This window comes from Sarcophilus harrisii, chromosome 3, assembly GCF_902635505.1.
Source record: "Sarcophilus harrisii chromosome 3, mSarHar1.11, whole genome shotgun sequence".
Lineage (NCBI taxonomy): Eukaryota > Metazoa > Chordata > Mammalia > Dasyuromorphia > Dasyuridae > Sarcophilus > Sarcophilus harrisii.
Window position 1 is genome coordinate 195,431,400 of NC_045428.1, and position 19,584 is coordinate 195,450,983.

The window sequence follows — 19,584 nt, forward strand, 5'->3', positions numbered from 1 at the left end:
AAAAGAAGCCTGACCATGGATAGCTTTATGGAGACAGGAAAAAACAGAACTCAAACCCTTAGGACATTAAAGCCAAAACGTCTCCAAATGAAACCTCAAAGGACCTCCAATTCAAAAGGCTCTCTTGGAAGAATTCAATAAGAATCTTAAAAGAGAATTAGAAGAAAAATGGGGAAAGGAAATTAGAGCTTTGCACAAGAGTTTAGAAAAGAAAACAGAAATTTACTGAAGAAAACAACTCCTTAAAAATATATTTGATGAAATGGAAAAAAAAAATATATATATATATATTATATATATGCTGAAGAAAATCATTTCTTAAAAATATATTTGGTGAAATAGAAAAATAAAATAACTCCTTGAAAAATAGAATTGGTGAAATGGAAAAAGAACAACTACTTAAAATTAGAATTTGTAAATGAAAAAAAAATTCAATGAACAAAATAATTCCTCTAAAAGTACAACTGGACAAATTCAAAAGGAGATTTTTAAAGAGCTAACTGAAGAAAATAATTCACTAAAAATGAGAATTGGACGAATGAAAGTGAATGGCTCAATAAGGCAGTAAGAATCAGTCAGATAAAATTTTAAAAATGAAAAAAAAAAGAAAATGTAAAATACTTCATTAGAAAAAATGGAAAACAGATCCAGGAGAGACAATCTAAGAATTATTATTGGACAACCTGAAAACCAGGATGAAAGAAAGGGCTTGGACAGCATCTTTTAAGAAATCATCAAGAAAAACTGCCCTGATATCCTAGGACAAGAGGGAAAATAGCCATTGAAAGAATCCACCAATAGCCCCCTGAAAGAGATCCCAAAATGAAAACTCCAAGGACTATTGTAACTAAATTCCAGAATTATCAGATCAAAGAGAAAATATTGCAAGCAGCCAGAAAAAAAATCCAATGTCTAGGATCCACAATCAAGATTACCCAGGACCTAGCAGCTTCTACTTTAAAGCATTGAAGGAGGTAGCATATAATATTTCAAAGGGCAAAGAAGCTTGTACTTCAGCCAAGAATCAACTACCCAGCAAAACTAAGCATTATCTTTCAAGGTGAAAAGATGGACATTCATATATAATTTTCTATTATTTTTGATGGAAAAACCAGTGCTGAAGAGAATAATTTGGTCTTTAAACACAAAACTCAAGAGAAATATAAGGTAAAAAGGGAAGGGAAAAAAAACAACAAATCACATAAACAATATAATTTTATCAAAGAGAATTACAACCATGAAACAACATATCAAAACTTAGGAAATGCAGTCAAAGCAGTACTTAAGGGAAAACTTATATCTCTAAATATTTACTACAATAAAATAGAGAAAAAGCAGATAAATCAATTGGGCATGCAACTGAAAAAGCTTTAAAAAAAAAATTAAATACCAAATTAGAAATCCTGAAAAATCAAAGGAGAGATTAATGAAACTGAAAGTAAGAAAACCATCAAATAATAAAACCAAGATGATTTTATAGGGAGAAAAATCAATAAACTATTGGTTACTTTGATTAAAAAAAATTACCAATATCAAAAATGAAATGAGCAAATTCACCACTACTGAAAAAGAAATTAAAGCAATAATTGGGAGCTATTTTACTCAATTGAATACCAATAAATTTGACAATCTAAATAAAACAAATGTGCAAAAATATAAATTGATCAAATTAACAGAAGAGGAAATATAATATTTAACCTCATTGAAGAAGCCATCAATGAACTCCCCAAAAAAATCTTCAGGGCCAAATGGATTCACAAGTGAATTCTACTAAACAGTTAAAAAATGATTAATTCCAATATTATATAAATTATTTGAGAAAATAGACAAAGAAGGAGCCTAGTCGAGTTCTTTTCATAACATAAATGTGGTGTTGATACCTAAATCAGAAAGAGCCAAAACTGAGAAGTGAATGGGATCAGGTGAAGATTTCTCAAAAAGTCTATGAGATGGGGTGGGTCAGTCCCTAGGCTTAAGCTTCAGGAAGTCAGGTGATGCCTATTTTCAGAGGGCAGTAGGGCAGAAGAGATCAAATGGGCCTCTTTTGAGGCCTAATGTTCAGGAAGTTGTGTGACCTACAAGAAGTAGACATCATTGCTGACCATCAGTCAATGGTTACTTCCTTTTCAGTCTATCCAATAAACCCACATCTTTTGCTATTTAACTAATTCACTATTTCCAGCTCACTAGGCCAGGCACCATGCTGGGAGATGGGAGCTGAGAGGCTCTAAATCTGCTCTAAATCAGCTCAGCTGCTGTGCTTGGGCCTCTCCTTGTAAGGATCGAATAAATGCTTCCTCTTTGTATCTGAAGATGCCTCTGAGTAGTCACTTTGGGTAAGAGGGTCTAACTCCCATCCCTCACAGCTTATGAGGGGCTCATCTGGGATCTGTGATTTCCCAGAGAGATGACTGGGGTTCTGATAAAGGACATCCTTAAGATCAGACTCTCAGCCTCCCTCTCTGTGGACTATGGACTATGAAGAGGAGCATTCAAATACAAATAGGAGCACAAATCTCCAAAGAAGAAGAAGCTGGAGGTCAAGTAGCCAATCAGGTAATTTATGCAAACATAATTCAGGGGGAAAAGGAAGAAGCAGTTCAGAGACTGGAGCTGTTCTCCCCAGGATTGGCACTACCTATGTCCTTGGGCTGCCCTTAGGCTGAAGAGGACTCTGGAATCGTCAAGGCTTGGTGATCCAAGGTTAAGGGGTACTGCCTAGTAAGCCAGAAGGAAATCCTGATAAATAGCACAGAGCAAGAGCGCTCTGGATAACTGCTAGATGGGGGCGACCCTTTTGGGCCTGGAGATCCGAGTCGAGAGAGATCAATTCTGTCTGTTATTGGATCTCAAGCCATGAGATTGGATGCTCTCCCCAAAGGGAGAGGGGAAGAAGTAGTCCAAACCTAATCTTTGGACCAAAAGTGCACCTGATGAGATATTACTGCCTTACACAGGGAAGGAATGGTTCTCTTCCAATTTTTGTCTTTGTCTGTGTTTGTATCTTTGTACAAAATGTCTGTCATGTCTGTTCTGTGAGGTAGATTTTAGTTAAAAAAAAGAGGGGGAGGGAGGAAGGGCTGACTTTTTCCTATGGATTTTAGTTCTGGCTAAGCTGGGACAGAAATAGAAATAAAAGCAGCTAATTTTTGAGACCAATGAGTGGGGAGTTTGGCAATTGGTCATTTCAAGATTGCAAAAGTGCTTAGCATAAAACAAATGCTATATGAGTGTTAACTACTTTATTGGATTTAATTGTTTCATATTTGGAAACGATATGCGTTTTTAGATGTAAACAAAATATAACACCAATATTGAGATAAATAAATTTTGTGTGTATGTAATTTGAAAGGAAATTCAACTAAATTAAGGCTTCCAGGAGGAGCATTCTGGAGGAGGATAGTGCAAAGGATAAAGGAATACATGGAGGAAGAAAGAGAGAGAAGAAGGAAGGAAGGAAAAAAATTTTAAATACTAGCAAGGAGATTACAGGACTATATCACAAGGATCATATACTATTGATGAAGTCTAGTTTTCGGGGTTCCTGGTAAGGGAACCAAAATATGTTGAGGTCTAGATTTAGGGTGGTCAGGGAACCAAATGATGAGATTAGGGTTCCTGGTGGTCAGGGATTTAAATGAGATCTAGGGGCAAGTTTGGGGTTCAGGGAACCAAATGGAAAGGTTTGGCATCCCTTGTGATTTGGCACATGGGTAGGGAATTTTGGGGACCCCCTTTCTGGCGGTTCTGGCGGAAATTCTTCGTAAAGGAATTTACGAACCCGAAAAAGCTAGACAGATAAAAAAGTTTATTATTGGCATTGGGAAGTCAGCCTTTGCTATGTATGAATAGAAAGACTGAAACCCTTAGTGGCAAAGTCCCAGCAGAGAAGTTAAGTTTCTAGTAGAGAAATTCTGATAGAGAGGCATAAAGTCTCATTAGGGAAATAGATGAGGGTGATAAAGACAGGGTAGCACTGAAAGAGAATATTATTCCAGTGAGCAGAGGTTTCCTTGACCTAGCATGGCATAGCATGGCATCGCATGGCATATTAGGACCTCTGCAAAGAAATAAGTTTAAAATTGCCCTTTTTATAAGGAAGTTTTTGACTACAAGCCAAGACCTGCTCCCCCCCTCCCATTGAGGCTGGTGGGTGAAGTTTGAACTAGAATTGAAAAGAAAATCTTCAATTGCATGGGATTGGAATTCTCTAGCCCAGGACTCAACCAGCCCCACCTAGATAATAGAATGAAACTGTGTGTCCTTGGGTGGGGTCTTTACAGTGGTAGGATTTAAGGAGAAAGTCTCCTTGAAGGAGTTTTAGAGAGTTTCGGGGTCCCTTCACTATGACCAAATAGGATTTAAACCAGGAATTCAGGGCAGGTTCAACATTAAGAACATTCTCAGTATAATTTTTTAACATGTCTTAAGTTTACCTGTCTGTATATGTTGCTTTCCCCCAAAATAATGTATGTTCTTTAAAGATAGAGACAATTTTTTATTTTCCCCCTTTTTATTCCTAAAGCACCAGCACAAAGCCTGGTACATAGAAATCCTTTATGAAATAGTTATTGAATTGAGAAACCAAAAGCATTATGAAAATCTTAAGGCACAGAATTGTTGTTGTTATTTTAATACTTCTCTTGCCAGTGAAGGCTCACACACTCTACATTATGGAATGAATAAGCTTAGGTTTTCATGAATAGCAGATTTGCTTTCACCTATTTGTAAACTGTAAAGGACCTAAGAGATTGCCAGTCCAAGTCCTCATTTGATAAATGAGGAAAGGGAGTAACAAGTAGTATATTATAGAGCTAGATAATTTTAATCCAAATTCAGTGCTATCTCGACCACAATGGCACTCTTTTTCATGGAATCAGATGGGGCCCACAGTTAGTCTTTTTGTGTTGTTTCATCTTTACTCTGTCACTTCCTCTGTGTAGGACCTACAAAGCCCACTTCCTCCATACCCAAATATAGCCCACATCTCCTTCCTGGTCTCCTTTTCTTCAAGCCTAGCAGGGGCTGTGTTCATTTGACCAATCTTTGACTCTGCTCTCCTAGGAGCAGCAGCAGCGGCAGAAAAGGCTCCGCAATGGAATCAAATAACCTAGATGGGCTTATGCCTGTTTCCTCCCCTGGAAGGAGGAGGGGAAGTTTAAGAAAAGGATGCCACAGGATACAAAGCCCCTAGAACACCCCTAATGTTCTTTTTAAAAGAAACAGAAACTCCAATACAGAAGGATAGAATTACATCTCAAAAAGACTAGATTCGCATTGAATTGAACCCTATCGTTTTATAGATGAGAACTATAGAAATTAAGTAACAATTCAAATACACAGAAGCATTAATTTTTGAACCCAAGTCTGCTGACTCCTTCTACTTGTTTCTTCCATTGTATCATTTTAAGTCTTATTTTTTGTTAACTGGGAGTTTGTGAACTTAAAAAAAAATCCTTTGTGTTTTAATAGAATTTTCTTTATAATCCTACATATTTTATGTTGATATCAATCTGACTTTTCTTGCACAGCATACCAAAACACTTTGTGTTTTAATAGAATTTTCTTTACATATTTTACTTTATATACTTTATATACTTACTTTACTATATAATCCTACATATTTTACTTTAAGATAGTAATTTGATTTTTCTTGCACAGCATACCAAATGTGGAAATATGTTTAGAAGAATAGCACGTGTTTAACCTATATCAAATTGTTTGTTTTCTTGGTGAAGCGGGAAAGTGAGAGAAAAAATGTGGAACACAAGGTTTTGCAAAGATGAATGTTGAAAAACTACATTTGCATGTATTTCGAAAAATAAAATACTATTTAAAAATCTTTTAAAAGTAAAAAAAAAAAAAAAAGACATTAATCTGAGAAAGGGTTCATAGACTTCACCACATTGCTAGTGGGATCCATGATACAAAGTTTTAGAACCTCTGCTTTTGAGTTAGACAAAATAATAACACCCAACAACAACGAAAAACATTTGGAGTAATTAAATGTCTAAAAGTTTCTTTACCCGGGGTTTGTGAACTTTAAAAAGTTTTTTTGTTGTTTTTGTTTTTATTTTTTTATATATATATATTTTATTTAATAGCCTTTTATTTACAGGATATATGCATGGGTAACTTTACAGCATTAACAATTGCCAAACCTCTTGTTCCAATTTTTCACCTCTTACCCCCCACCCCCTCCCCTAGATGGCAGGATGACCAGTAGATGTTAAATATATTAAAATATAAATTAGATACACAATAGAACTTTTAAAAGTTGATAATAACTGGATTTCAGTATAATTGGTTTCCTTTGAATTTTATTTTATCCATAAGTTGATAATTTTCATCAGATAGCAAAAAAAAAAAAAAAAAAAAGTTAAGCTCACATTTTAGAAGTACCAAAATTACATAACAAAGGGAAATGGCATTTTTGCCCATTTTATGCCCCGGGCTGAGCAACTTTACAATGCTGCAAAGGTAACAGAAGCAGAAGGCTTTCCTCTTTTCTTAGTTTGACAAAGCCTCTCCCAAACAAGCGGCTTCTAGCAAGGATGCTCGTTACTGACAATCCAAGCCCAGGGCTTAAGCGTCAAACCTACAATTACCGGCACCGCTCAGGTCACGTCCAGATCTCTTATTTAAGGATCCAGGGTCCTGGAGATAAAAGGTGGAAAGCGAGTTGCCGGGGGGTAGAGGGGCAAGTGGAGGGGGCAGGGAGGAGGAAAAGAGGGCGACGAGTCCCCATCAGGCGAAAAGGAGTCCGATCCAAACGCCCCGAAGACTTCGAGTCGGCAGGACTTTAAGGATCATCCCCCAGAATCTGGAAACGCAATGGCTCGGCATATACCGTGCGCTAATAAAGCCTGCCCCGCAGCGAGCGAGTCCAGGCAAACTTTCCTGCCGGAGGGTCTCGGCGGGAACCGCATTTCTGAGGAGATACTCAAAAAGGGCCTTCTCTCTACCGACGCGGGACGAGATTCGGGGTTTGCGGCTTCTCAGGGGCCGTTCCCCAACCTGCAAGCATCTCCCTCACGCACAGCTAGGGGAGGGGAAAAGGACGGGATCGCCCGCCAGCGCCCCCTCGGCACACCCCCGGCACACCCCCGGCAAACTCCGTCTCTCCCCCCTTTCCCCTCCCCCTCCCCCGCCTCCGCGGCAAATCCACCCTGAAGTGCGCAGGCGCGCCTCGGAGCCGCCTGTCATTGGACGCGGTAGAGGCGCCATTTGCTCTCTGACCCTTCTCGGCCCCTTTCCCCGCCCTCTGGGGGCACGTAGTGCGCCTGCGTAGTTGCGACCGGAGCGGGCTGGTAGGCGCGGGTTGAAAGTCTCGTTCCAAGTTTGGATAGAAAGAGGGAAGCGATTGGGGTCCGAGCTGCCCCCGCGGCCCGACTGCCAGGCAGGGGACGGTGGGGGGGACGAGGAGCAGGAGGAGGAGAAAGGCGGGCGGCGGCGGAAGCGTCCGGGACTTCTGGTCCTGGGAGCGGGGTGACGCGGCAGGCTGGTGGGGCCCCGGCGGGCTGGAGTCGCGCGGCTAGGCGGGGGAGAGCGAGACGGCGCCCGAGGGGCCTGACGGCCGGCGGGGCGCGCTGCCCGACCCAAGATGGCGAATAAAGAGAGTAAGCGGGGCCGCGGCGGGGAGGCTGTGGGCTGAGAGCTTAGTCTTGGAGGAGCCCGCGCACACGTGCACGCGCGGGTCGGGGAAGGGGAGGGGGAGAGGGCAGCGCGTCGGCCCCTGAAAGGCGCGAGTAGTTCTCGCGGAGGTGCGGAGAGTAGGAGGGGGCTTTGGGGGGAAGCGGGGCGGGGACACCGGCCGGAGGTCCCTGGGCCCTTCCGAGGGGCTGGGAAATAGACAAGTGCTCGCTCCCCGTGTCTCGCCCCCACCCTCGTCCTTCTGCTCCTGTGTCCTTGGTCCTGCGGCACTCTAACACCCTTCCTGAGCCTGGGGTGCAGCCCCTGATCTCGTAGTGCCCTAGTTTTCATTTTGTTCCTGCGGGTTAGCAAAGAAGGAAGATGCATGTATTGTTTAATTAAATTTGGTTTTTAAAACTTATCATTATAAATACAACCGTATTTTCCTCTCTCCCACTCCTTCCCATTGGGAAATAAAAAACCCTTGACTCACGGTCAGGGAGGGAGGTGCGTGTCCACTCATTTGGGATAGCGCAGGGAAATATGGAAATGTCACCGAAATCTGGATTCCCCTTATCTTGTCAGAAAGCTGCTTTCTCGAAACATCAGGGCCCTACTGTGTAATTAGAGATCATCTTGCACTGCTAGGTTCCTGAGACCCAAAGATGAAATAGCAGATTTCAGCCTTTACTAAACTTGAAATCATTAACCTTGAATTATTATTGAAATTGTTAGCACTGAATCATTGCTTACATAGAGGCCAAACCATATATTTGCAAAATACTGGCTTCTTTTATGTAATAAATAAATTACTTAATATTAAAACTGCCAGGAAAGTTTTTGGGGCTATTCATCTGTAATAATTATGCAGAACTAAAAGGGCCAGAATAGGACAGATATGGTAAAAAAAAAATTTTAATCTTAAAACATTTCTCCAATAAAGTAATCTCTGTAAATTAGTACTGACTAAATATATCATTCAATAAGTAACTGTCGTAGACCTTGTATTGTGCTAAATGCTGGGGGTGAAGCTCACATTCTATCTATATTTCCCTGTTCTGAGGGTTTAGCTTCTTTGAATTCCTAGAACAGTTAAACATTTTAATTAGTGTTCTCTCCTTTTCAGTGTTTGAAGATACAGTGGAAGAACGGGTTATCAATGAAGAATATAAAATCTGGAAAAAGAATACCCCATTTTTGTATGACTTGGTTATGACACATGCTCTTGAATGGCCCAGTCTTACTGTTCAGTGGCTTCCTGATGTAACTAGGTAACTAAATTTTAAACAGTTCAATTAAATTACAAAGAGTAAAGTTACTTTTACAAAACAGATATTGGCATGAGGGGAAAGGTAATTCTTAATTTCTCATGCAAAAAATTGCATGTATTTTGTTTTAAGAATAGGGGTTAGCAGAGTTAACTAAAATTTTAGAATAAATTGGAATTGTTTCATGAGCTTATGGTTTCTTTGAGTTGTAGAGGGCAAGGTATAATATTAAACCTAGTAAGTTAGACTGTAGCATTGCATATTTTTTCAAGATGAAAGTAATTTACGAAAGAAATAGACAAAGGTGTTAAGGTTAGAGTATAAAGACAGTGTGAATAAAGATACTTTTGTAGGAAATATTTCTTAGGCAATATTTCAAAACTCCAGGTAGATGTTTTTTGGTAGGAAGCATAGAAAGAAAAGGACAAAGGTGAAGGTAAAAGTAAAGAAGAGAGGTTGCTGTTCAATGCCTTTGTAAGTAATTCAGTACTGAATATTTTAAAGTAGAATTTTTAGTTTCCTTTTAAATGCATATGAGTGTTCTTTTCAGCTAGTTCTAAAATAAGCTGAAGTACTATATATATATATATATATATATATATAAAATTGTATTATAGGTTTAGAGTTTTAGGTACTTAATCAAAATGACTAAAATTAGACCAAGGAGACTTATAATGTATTTCATAATCTAACCATTAATTTTTACTTACAGATATCTTAAATTGGTTGTTTAACATGTCAACGTGATATAAAGCTTAGATTCTTCATAGATTGTGGTTCCTTCTTATCTCCCTACCCATATTTGATTTTAAGAATATCTTGTACTTGAATATATTGTACAAACATGAAAATTGGTTCCAGAGAAAAGAATTAAATAGCATGGTATTTTTAACAAATTGTTGGATAGATGAGATTAAATCTTGAAAGTGAATTGTGATGAGTAGATTATTATTTTCAGGTTCTGCATTGGTTTATTCTACATAAGAAAATTCTGGATAGTCTTCATTGTCTTCCAGTTAATTGGTAGGAGTTTATGATATTCTTTAGCAAATAACTTGCTCTTTCCCTCTTGGAATTATTTTTCTCATTTCTTGTAGAAGTGACTCATTGTGAAAGATAAAGTGGAAGTGCCTGTGGTTTTATTTTTCAGATTTGAATAGTAAACATTTAGGAGCAGTTTTGGTGAAAGAATTCAGTATGTTTGGATGAAAGACATCTGAATATAGTCAATCCTCATATAACCATTCCCTAAGAATAATAATGATAGTCAATATTTACATAACACTTAATATTTCCCAGGTACTTTACTAATATTATCGCATCAGATCCTTATTACAACCTTGGAAGATAAGTGCTATTGTTATCCCCTTTTAAATTGAAAAGTGACTTGTCCAGAGGCACAAATGTAATGAGTGAGGCCAGATTTAAATTCAGATCTTCCTGACTCCAGGCCCAGAACTCCATCTAGTATACCATCTAGTGGATAAATGAGTTGTTATATTAATGTTTTAAAACCTAATAGAAAAATTATTTCATTCGGCTTGTTCCTTGTTTTTTCTTTACAGACAGAACTGACAAAGTAGCAAAAATCTGCTTGCTGGTAGTAAAGAGATTGTTGAGGTTATTATTTATCCATTTTAGATAATTAAGGAGATGATTGGATGGTTGATAGATAACATTGTGTGAACTATTTCTGTTACCCCCATTGACATATAATACTAGAGGTTAATTTCATACCTTTTTTCCAGCCCTAAGGAGTCTAGTTAATTTATGAGTAATTTTGAAAACAATAGCTGTCTAAAAATATCTACTAGTTCAGTGCTTGGCTAAATTAAATTTTAACAAATATTCTGTTTCAGTTTTGCCAGGTTCATTTCCTAGTATGGGGGGGGGGAGCATAATTATAAAGATAATTAGCATATATATATATATATAAAAAACCTTATTTTTTCCCTACGGACTCTTCTTGCTATTGAATACCTCCATAAAGTTTTAAGGATTGAACTGAGAGTTCAAAATACTTTGCTATCACTTTTAATCTGTTTTTATTTTTTTTAACGTCATTCTCATAAATGCAATTCAGTAGGTAGGTTATATCTTTTACCCTGGCTTAGTTACTAGGAAATTATTTTAAAACAAAAACTATTACTTTTTCATTATCCTCTTCAATGAATGTGTTTGCCAAGAAAGTCTGTTTCACTTAGGATTGGTGCTTTTCGATTAATTTCATAAGCTATATCAAATGGAGTTGGGAGCAGAGAAGAATCGTGAAGCAAGGAATGATGACCCCCTTTCTTCTTCCAGTTAGAAACTTTATGGCACCTTCATTTTTGTTTGAAGTCTTGTAAATTCCCACAATGTTAGGATGATCTGCAGTCACACAGAGAAGTAGAGTATGCTCTGTGAAGATTATCTGCTCTATTCATCGTTAAAATGACATAGAATCAACTTTTCAAAGTCATTTTCAGAAATCAATGATTAATGATATATGCTTCATTTTTTAAGATTCTTGTTAAAAATATGGGTTCTCCAATATATTTTAATATAATTTTATTCTCTTCTTTACCTGCTTCATGGTCCATTACTGGTAGTTTTTCACTTAATGGAATGGAGGGTAATGGATTTGGAAAAAATAGAAAAAACCTAGAATATTTTGAGGGGTAACTTCTTAGAACTCCACATTTTTCCTCGACATAACTCTTTAACTTATGTGTTCTGTTAATAATATCTGGGTTTGCTAAAAGTGTAGGGAAATCCTTCCTTTATCAGTACAAAACACAGCCAGGTAGCACAAGCCCTGGGGGGCTGCCAGAAACACAAAAAAATTAAAAACTTCTCTTGGGTCACATGGTTAATCATGTGAGAGGCAGGATTTGAATTCATGTCCTTTGAATAAAAGCCCAAAGTTCTGTGAGCTTGCTACAGGACCTCTTTCTGTTCATTTTTTAAGTTAAGTCGTCTGTTTCATAGTTTTGTATATCTTTAGATTTGATTTGGGGTTTTTTAAGAAATTTGGGTTTCTTGAGCCCTTATTGTGTTGTTGTACCAAAAAATAATTTTGTGACATAATCCTTGTAGGATTTTAATCTATAATGTGGTTCAGAGTATAAATTTTATAGAAGCTGCTGGGCTACCTTTATAGAAGTTTCTCACTGACAACTTTCTTCACCACTGAAATCATAGATCCATTCTCTAATGCTCTCTATTATGTGGTTAAAAAAACCTCTTAAATAAAAGAACCATGATTTCATCAGTGTCCACATTATTACATAAAAACAAAAGAAATCTTTTATCAGAGCTTTGGATATTTCAAGATTTTATGCAGTGTTTGAAAAATCACCTGCAAAGTCCAATGTTGGACTTTAAGCTTTCCTTAATGAATAGTCACAGAAAAGCCAAGAGGAAATGTTTTTTAGAAAGTAGAAGTTAATTCTTTTTAGTTCTCTACTTCTCAGGCATTGCATTGGTTAGACTTGGCATTTAAGAAGAAGTTTATTATTAATTGGCCAAATAAGTTCATATCTGTGTTATATTGAAGAAATCTTTTTTTCTTAAATCAGGGAAAATGTTTAAAAGCCTAAATATTTATAGCTAATTCTTGAAGGAACCCAATATTTTGTTATATTTCTAAAATACTGAACAACTACCTAAATGGCATTCTGTTGTCCATTGTTAAATGGGTCATGATTACTACTTTTTCACATATTGCCCTTTAACTCTTTGAAGTCATTCCCTTTAAATATTTTTCTCCCAAAATTATAAACATAAGAGAGATTGTATGCATTTTTTCACCTAAAAGTTGGAGCAAAACTTTAATTTCAACAAATCGTTTTTTAGTTTATTGCATATCATTTAATGACAGTACTAGTGGCTGCATTGATGTGGGGCATGAAGTAATTGAGTTCCCTGCACGTCTTTGCTTTTTATCCTCATCAAGATTTTTGACAGCTATCACTTAGAGAACATTAGTGCTTGATAGGATGGTCCAACTTGAAGGGAAGAGTTCCAGGTTAACTAATTTACTTTGTAATCATAAATAGCAACATTTCTCTAGATAATACAATTGTACAAACATTGTTACTATATAATGTTACAGATTTGCTTCTTGGGGAGAGAAGTACCCTTAAGTACTAGCAACATCAAAAAATGCTTCTAAATGAAACCTGTGCCACGCAACATCTTATGTGGAGTGAAATCTTACACCAGTATTACTCAAATCTTCACATCACTGCAGTGTTTTCTCATCACTGAGTTATCTCCCTTGAATTTTCAGGGTTTCTTGCTGATCTTGAAGCAAATTTAACATAAGGTTCTGTATGATACCACTGTGGGAGACAAAGGAAGTCTTGCATATATATATATGGCTTTAGCCTCCATTTTTAGAGCTAAATTGCATTTGTCAGTAATTAGATACTAGGATTTCTGTGATTTTTACTTTGCTTTTTTTTTTTTTTTTTTTTTTTAAACAGACCAGAAGGAAAAGATTATGCCCTTCATTGGCTAGTACTGGGGACTCATACTTCTGATGAGCAGAACCATTTAGTCGTTGCACGAGTACAGATTCCTAATGATGATGCACAGTTTGATGCTTCCCATTATGATAGTGAAAAAGGAGGTAGGTATCCTATAAACTTATCATAGGTATTAAAGGGATTTTCTATTTCCTGAGCACATGCTTTTGAGAGTCAAAATAGACTCTCATAAAATAAATAAACTCATAAAAACTATAAAAAATAAATAAAAACATAAAAAATAAATAACTCATAAAAATAAACTGAAGACTCTGAATTTATATAATCATCATAGTGAATGGTAATAATGATGTGATAATGTAATATAACTTAATGCTTAGACAATTGTAAGTGAATTAAAATAATATGGACAGGTTCTCTTTGTTTCCAAATAAAATCACACTATTTTATGTACTACTGTAATCCTCTATTTTGGTATTAAGTAAAAATAACTAATTTTCCAAGAAATAACAATCTTTAGCTGGAACCTGTGTGAAGCAAAACAGAGCTGAGTTTGATGATGAAAAGCAGGGCTGGGACACGGGCACCCATACAGAGGATCTTGTCTTTACATAATGTGAGTGGAAAAACACCTGAGGCTTCTATTCAGGGAACATTGCCAAGTAAATAACAAGAATATTTTTTGATATCTATAGGACAGACAGAAAGAAGCATAGTATCAGTGGAGAATCAGTATCAGATGAATGGTGAAGGGCAGTTGTAGAACTTTAAAAGGAAATAAATAAATGTGGCAAAGTGCATGAAGAATTTGGTTTTGGTTTTTGGCTCTAGTACCAGCAGAGAAAAGCTTTTAAATGAATGAAAAAGTGATGATAGTCTTATTATTTCTTAGCAAACCAAATAATCTTGTATTTGGTATATTCTAGCAGAGTAAAGCCATTTAAGATATTTTAAGTCAGGTCGACATATTACTTGTTATTCCTTAGGAAGTCACATGTTTTGTCCCTGGATTCTTCTGACAAAATCTTTTCAAATGGAATGTTTTGAGGACATAGTGAAAATTAGGATGATAGCTGTAGAAATCATTAAATTCAATTCCATTTTTAGATGGTTAAACTAAGACCTGGCATCATAGTAAGTGTTGGAAGCAAGATCTGAGCTCAGGTCTTCCTGACCACTAATTCGTCACTATACTATGCCACAAGAAAAGTTATATGAAGTTACTGTATGGAAATGAGAATTTTACTCTGATTTCCTCTACTTTCCTAAAATTAATCAGGAACTTGAATAGAAGTTATTTTGTGATTTTTTTTTCCCCCCCCATAGCTGGCCTTTAAGTTCTAGCCACTTTCTCATATCAATATTAAATTGAGATCACTTTTAAAATCTGTGCATGGGTGCACTCTTCACCATTACAGATTATATAAGTTTATCTTTTTTGATAGAGTGAGAGTTGTAATAATAAAAATGAAGAATTTACATTTTAATTGAAAGAAATTTCTCAATACACAATGATTTGTGATGTGATTTTGTATTATCTTCTTCAATGTGTACTTTTTTCTTCCCATAGATATTTTTGTTTTAGAAGTGTACTTTAAAAGGACATAATTGAAGTATGTTTCCTCTCTTCATCCCTTAGCTGCTTACTAAAGCAATATCTCACTTAGCCAGGAAACTGAACTATTTGGGGGAAAAAAAGTAAAGAACTCCAACTGAATTCTTACTTTTTTTTTTCTTTTTTTTTTTTTTTTTAAAGGTACATATATAGTTATGTTTATCAACTCACAGTGGCTTCTACAAGCATGGAATTATAGAGGTGATAGATTTTTAGAAGCAGGTTCCTTAATAGCAACAAAAACTGAGAGCTATAAGGACAGGGCAAAAACCCAAGCAAATGTAAATGATGAAGCCATTTAGTACTAATGTACAATGCTAAACTAATAACTATAAACCACATTAGCTTTGGAGAACATCAGGATATTATAGCACAGCAAAATTATGTAATCATATTGATTGCAGTAAAAAGAAGGTAAAATATATTCCTTACGCTTTGGATGAATAAAGAAGCATTGCAGTGGACCCAGTTAAAGATGGTTGCAATAAAAGGTTCTTTACATCCTGTTTCTGTATATCAGTTTGTAATTAAGAATTATGTGGCAAATGTATTCTTTGATACCTTTCACGTGCTAGACATTCACTCTAACAAAAATCCCTGACTCTACGTATCCTTGTACTGCAGGGAGAGAGAGAGGAGACTTAAAATGTAGATGAACCATGCTTTGCTCTGCCATCAAACCAAAATTGTCCTTCAGACATTGAAGTCATCTCTTCCCGCAAAAGCTGTAGAGTCCCAAAATATGCACACACAGAGGAAGAACCTTTAGGCAAGTGATTAAAGGTGTACATATAACAATCCATCATCATGTTTTGATCTTTTTCATTCAGCAAGTATTAGAGTAAATGTATTAGGCACATATCACTGTGCCAGACTGCTATAGGGGATGCAAAAGAAGTAGTATAATTAACATTGGCCTTGACAATAAAACGTGGTCTGTTTGAAAGAAAAAATAAATAATTGTACATCATTGCCATGGTAAAGATATGCTTACTGCAAGGTTTTTTTAATATTCGATTCAAACCTGTTTTCTCTATCTATAAAAGTGGCATTATAACTGTAATATGTGTCGGGGGGGGGGGGTACATGTGTACGTATATATAAACACATACATATATAAGGTTTGGGGAAAAAGTATGTTATATATTCTAATTAATATGAAATAAGATTGACTTCTGACCTCAAGGAACTGGTGTGCAAAACAAGTAATGAGTATTGCAAGACAATATATTCTAAAATGCTAAAATTTATAAAAGTAATTACTTTCTGATTTCAGAGCAAAAAAAGTTAGTGAGCATTGAATTACTTTGGGAGATTTAGATGCTATTAGGAACAAAAAGAAGAGGAATGTAAAACTTTACTAGGTTAAAACTGTACTGAAACTTCTGGGACATTCTGTATAGGACTTTAAGTAGAACTTTGATCAAAAGCAACTTTGTTAGATAGTGGGCAAAAGTAATGGCATTCCTATTTTGCAACTAGGAAAATCAAGACATAGAAGAGTAAGGACTTAGACAAGTCTTACACTTAGCAAGTATTCAAGTCAAGAATTAACCCTGTTCTAAAAATAGCATAGCAGTCCAAATTGAGCCAATTTTCATGTAAGACTTAAACTCTTGAGTTTTTAAAAAAAAAAAAAACACCGTGGCAAATAGAAGTTGAAGAGTCATGGTTAGACAGCAGTTTATGCTTAAAAAAAAAAAAAAAAAAAAAAAAAAAGATTTGTAGGTTTGTGATAAGGTGTCATAAAAAGTTAAAGCATTTCTGGGTTGAATTAAGAGACTAAAGGAGTTGATAGTCCCATTTTATTCTGCCTTGTTCAGACCACATTTGAGCACTATATGTTGGGAAGGATATTGATAAACTAGAGAGCATTCTGAGAGAGGTGGCCATAGTGGTAAAGGTCATGGAGTTCTGCTTCAGAATCATTTGAAGAAGTGGTAGGTGTTTTACTTGGGCAATAGACATGGGGATGAGGATGGAAGAAAGGTCATCATAGCTTTCATCAAATAATTGAAGACCCATTACACAAAACAGGGATCAAACTTGTCTTTCAGAAGGTAGAAATAAGAGCAGTGGTTGGAAGTCGCAAAGCAGCAATTGTAAGCTTTCTGTTGATGAGTATTGTCCAGAAGTGATTGGGATGCCTTGGACTCTGTTGAGTTTTCCTTTATTGGAAGGATGCATATAAAAGCTAATGGGCCTTGTCTAAGGTCTGTTGTAGAGAATATTCTTGTCCAGAAGAAGTGTGAGAATAGATGACTGCCAATATGCCTTCATTCTTAGACATTCTGGTGAAATAACAGTCCCTTTATTTTAGCATTAGTACTTATTAAGTTGCTATTAAGCAACTTGATCATCTATAATATATATAATTTTCACTGGGCAAAAGAGGCCCTTCTCTGCCTCATTTCTTCTCTAACTTTATTCATTGATTGGGCATTGCCTTCAAACCAAGACCTGTTAAAAGACCTTAGTTTAAAAAAAGCCACTGCATCCAGAGCCATCTCCAATCATTCTGAACTACGTCTTGCCACTGGACCAGATGGCTCCAATGGAATAAAAGGCTGATGACCTTGCACAATCCCACTTCACTTGTTTGTCGTGACAATCACCTCCCTTATGTCATAGTTATCTTCAAGAATGATGGACATACAACAGTTACAGCAACATCATCTATAATGCCCAGAAACAGGACTAAATCCTGACTGAATTTAAGAATAGATCTAGGGAATTAACGTATATATCCCTTGCTGTGGTGAAACCTTATAAATATCCCACAGACTTGAAACTTATTTATTAAGGAGCTCAACACCTGATCCTGTGTCTTCCTCTTTTGCTTACCTCCTACCCTTATATTAGGGGATTTCAAAATATATCTTCTCAAACTTCCTAAATTTTATAACCTTTGCTTCCCAGCTATCTCCATACCATGCTACCTGCATTCTAGTCATCCCTACACCTCCTCTCTTCAGAATCCTGGACACTGGGTGAGCTTTCACCTCAAATTGTATAATATTCTAAGTGTTAACTGACAAGGAAGGACAGAGAAGTCACTCTCATAAAAGGAAATCAAACATGTATGACTTGTTCCTGATGAAGCTGTACTGGCTCTTGGATGACTACATTCTTTTATCTTTTTATTTTTTTATATTTTTTCCAATCTTTTGTAAAAACAAATTTTAACATTCATTTTTTAAAGTCTTGACTCAAAATTTCTCCCTCTCCCCTACAGACAATAAGTAGTTTATAGGTTATACACATACAGTCATGTAAAACATTTACATATTAGTCAAGTAGTGAATAAAAATACAGATAAAAAAAAACCAATACCACAAAAATAAAGAAATTGAAAATTTTCTTTTTTTCAATATGATTCAGACTCCCTCAGTTCTTTCTTCAAAAGTGCGATAGTTTTTTTTTTTTTTTTTTTTATCACCACATTCTTTTTATTCCAGATGTTTACTAACTATTCTTAAATTATGGCAAGAATCAATTGTGTTTGTTGACCTGTAGTTTGCAGGGTCCATTCTTTGTCCTACTCTAGCCCTTTACTTTCTCTCCAGTATTCTCTATGACCTTTCAAAAGTGATTGCCATCATATTTGCTAGTAATTTCATTATCCCAGAATGTAATTAACTGGATTTGATACTTTAAATTCATCAAAGGCAACTGGGCAGCTAACTGCTTTCCTGCCATGCCTATTTTTCTTGAGGGTCAAGTCTTTTAGCTATTTTTGTTCTGTCCTTTCCATTTTGGGGCAAGGAAAACAAAATAAGCTACTTATTCTTCAATTGAATATTAATGTCATCCACCTCAAACATTAGTTCTGTCCCTTTTTGTTCTCAGCTTAAGTTTTTTTTTTTTTAATTTTAAGTTCCAAATGACCTTTCTCCTTTGCTCTCCTCATTAAGAACATAAGCAATTTTTGACATAATATTTTACATGATTACACATGTATAGCTTGTCATAATAGTTATGTTGTAAGAGGAAACACAAAAAAGGAAAACAGTAGTGTACTTTGATTTGCATTTACATTTCATCAGTTCTTTCTCTGGAGTTGATTCCATATTTAATTATACCTCATGTACATGCCTTTTAAAAACCTATATTTTCAGAATTTTATTCTTGAGAGCTTCCCAATCTTCCTATGCTGATTTCCTCTGTAAATTGTTAGTCTATGGCTCCAGGTTAAAAATCTTTGGGGGAAGGGGACAGCTAGGTGGCATAGTGAATAGAGCACCAGCCCTGAAACCAGGAGGACCCGAGTTCAAATCAGACCTCAGATACTTAACAATACCTAACTGTATGATCCTGAGCAAGTCGCTTAACCCCAGTTGCTTTAGGAGAATTTTTTTTTTTTTTAACAAAATTTTAAATGAAATTTAAATTATTCCTTACTTTCACAATGATGATTTCTCAAGCTTCCTAGCATTTCTACCCCAGCAGCCAGTTCCTTCTTGGTGAGAATAAAGTCCTTGAAGTTGGCATACATGAAATATCCATCAGTGATATTTTTAGTGCTAATTGGTTCAAATAATTTTGGTACATAGCACCAGATAAAATTTAAGGCAGACACAAATTAAATATTTATTTT

At 36.1% G+C, this 19,584-nt stretch overlaps 1 protein-coding gene across 2 annotated transcripts in view; it reads left to right on the plus strand.

Moving 5' to 3' along the window:
- Nucleotides 1–2,333: 2,333 nt before the first annotated feature.
- RBBP7 (RB binding protein 7, chromatin remodeling factor) overlaps nucleotides 2,334–19,584 on the plus strand; it is a 28,827-nt gene continuing 11,576 nt past the window's right edge. Inside the window, exons 1-3 of one of the 2 annotated variants that reach the window (XM_031958945.1) lie at nucleotides 2,334–2,556; nucleotides 8,759–8,903; nucleotides 13,370–13,515. In XM_031958945.1, coding sequence (XP_031814805.1) covers nucleotides 2,472–2,556; nucleotides 8,759–8,903; nucleotides 13,370–13,515 — 376 coding nt within the window. In that variant the 5' untranslated portion in view covers nucleotides 2,334–2,471. Of the gene's footprint in view, nucleotides 2,557–7,259; nucleotides 7,620–8,758; nucleotides 8,904–13,369; nucleotides 13,516–19,584 lie in introns of those variants that run through there. The other variant, XM_031958946.1, reaches the window with a different exon arrangement.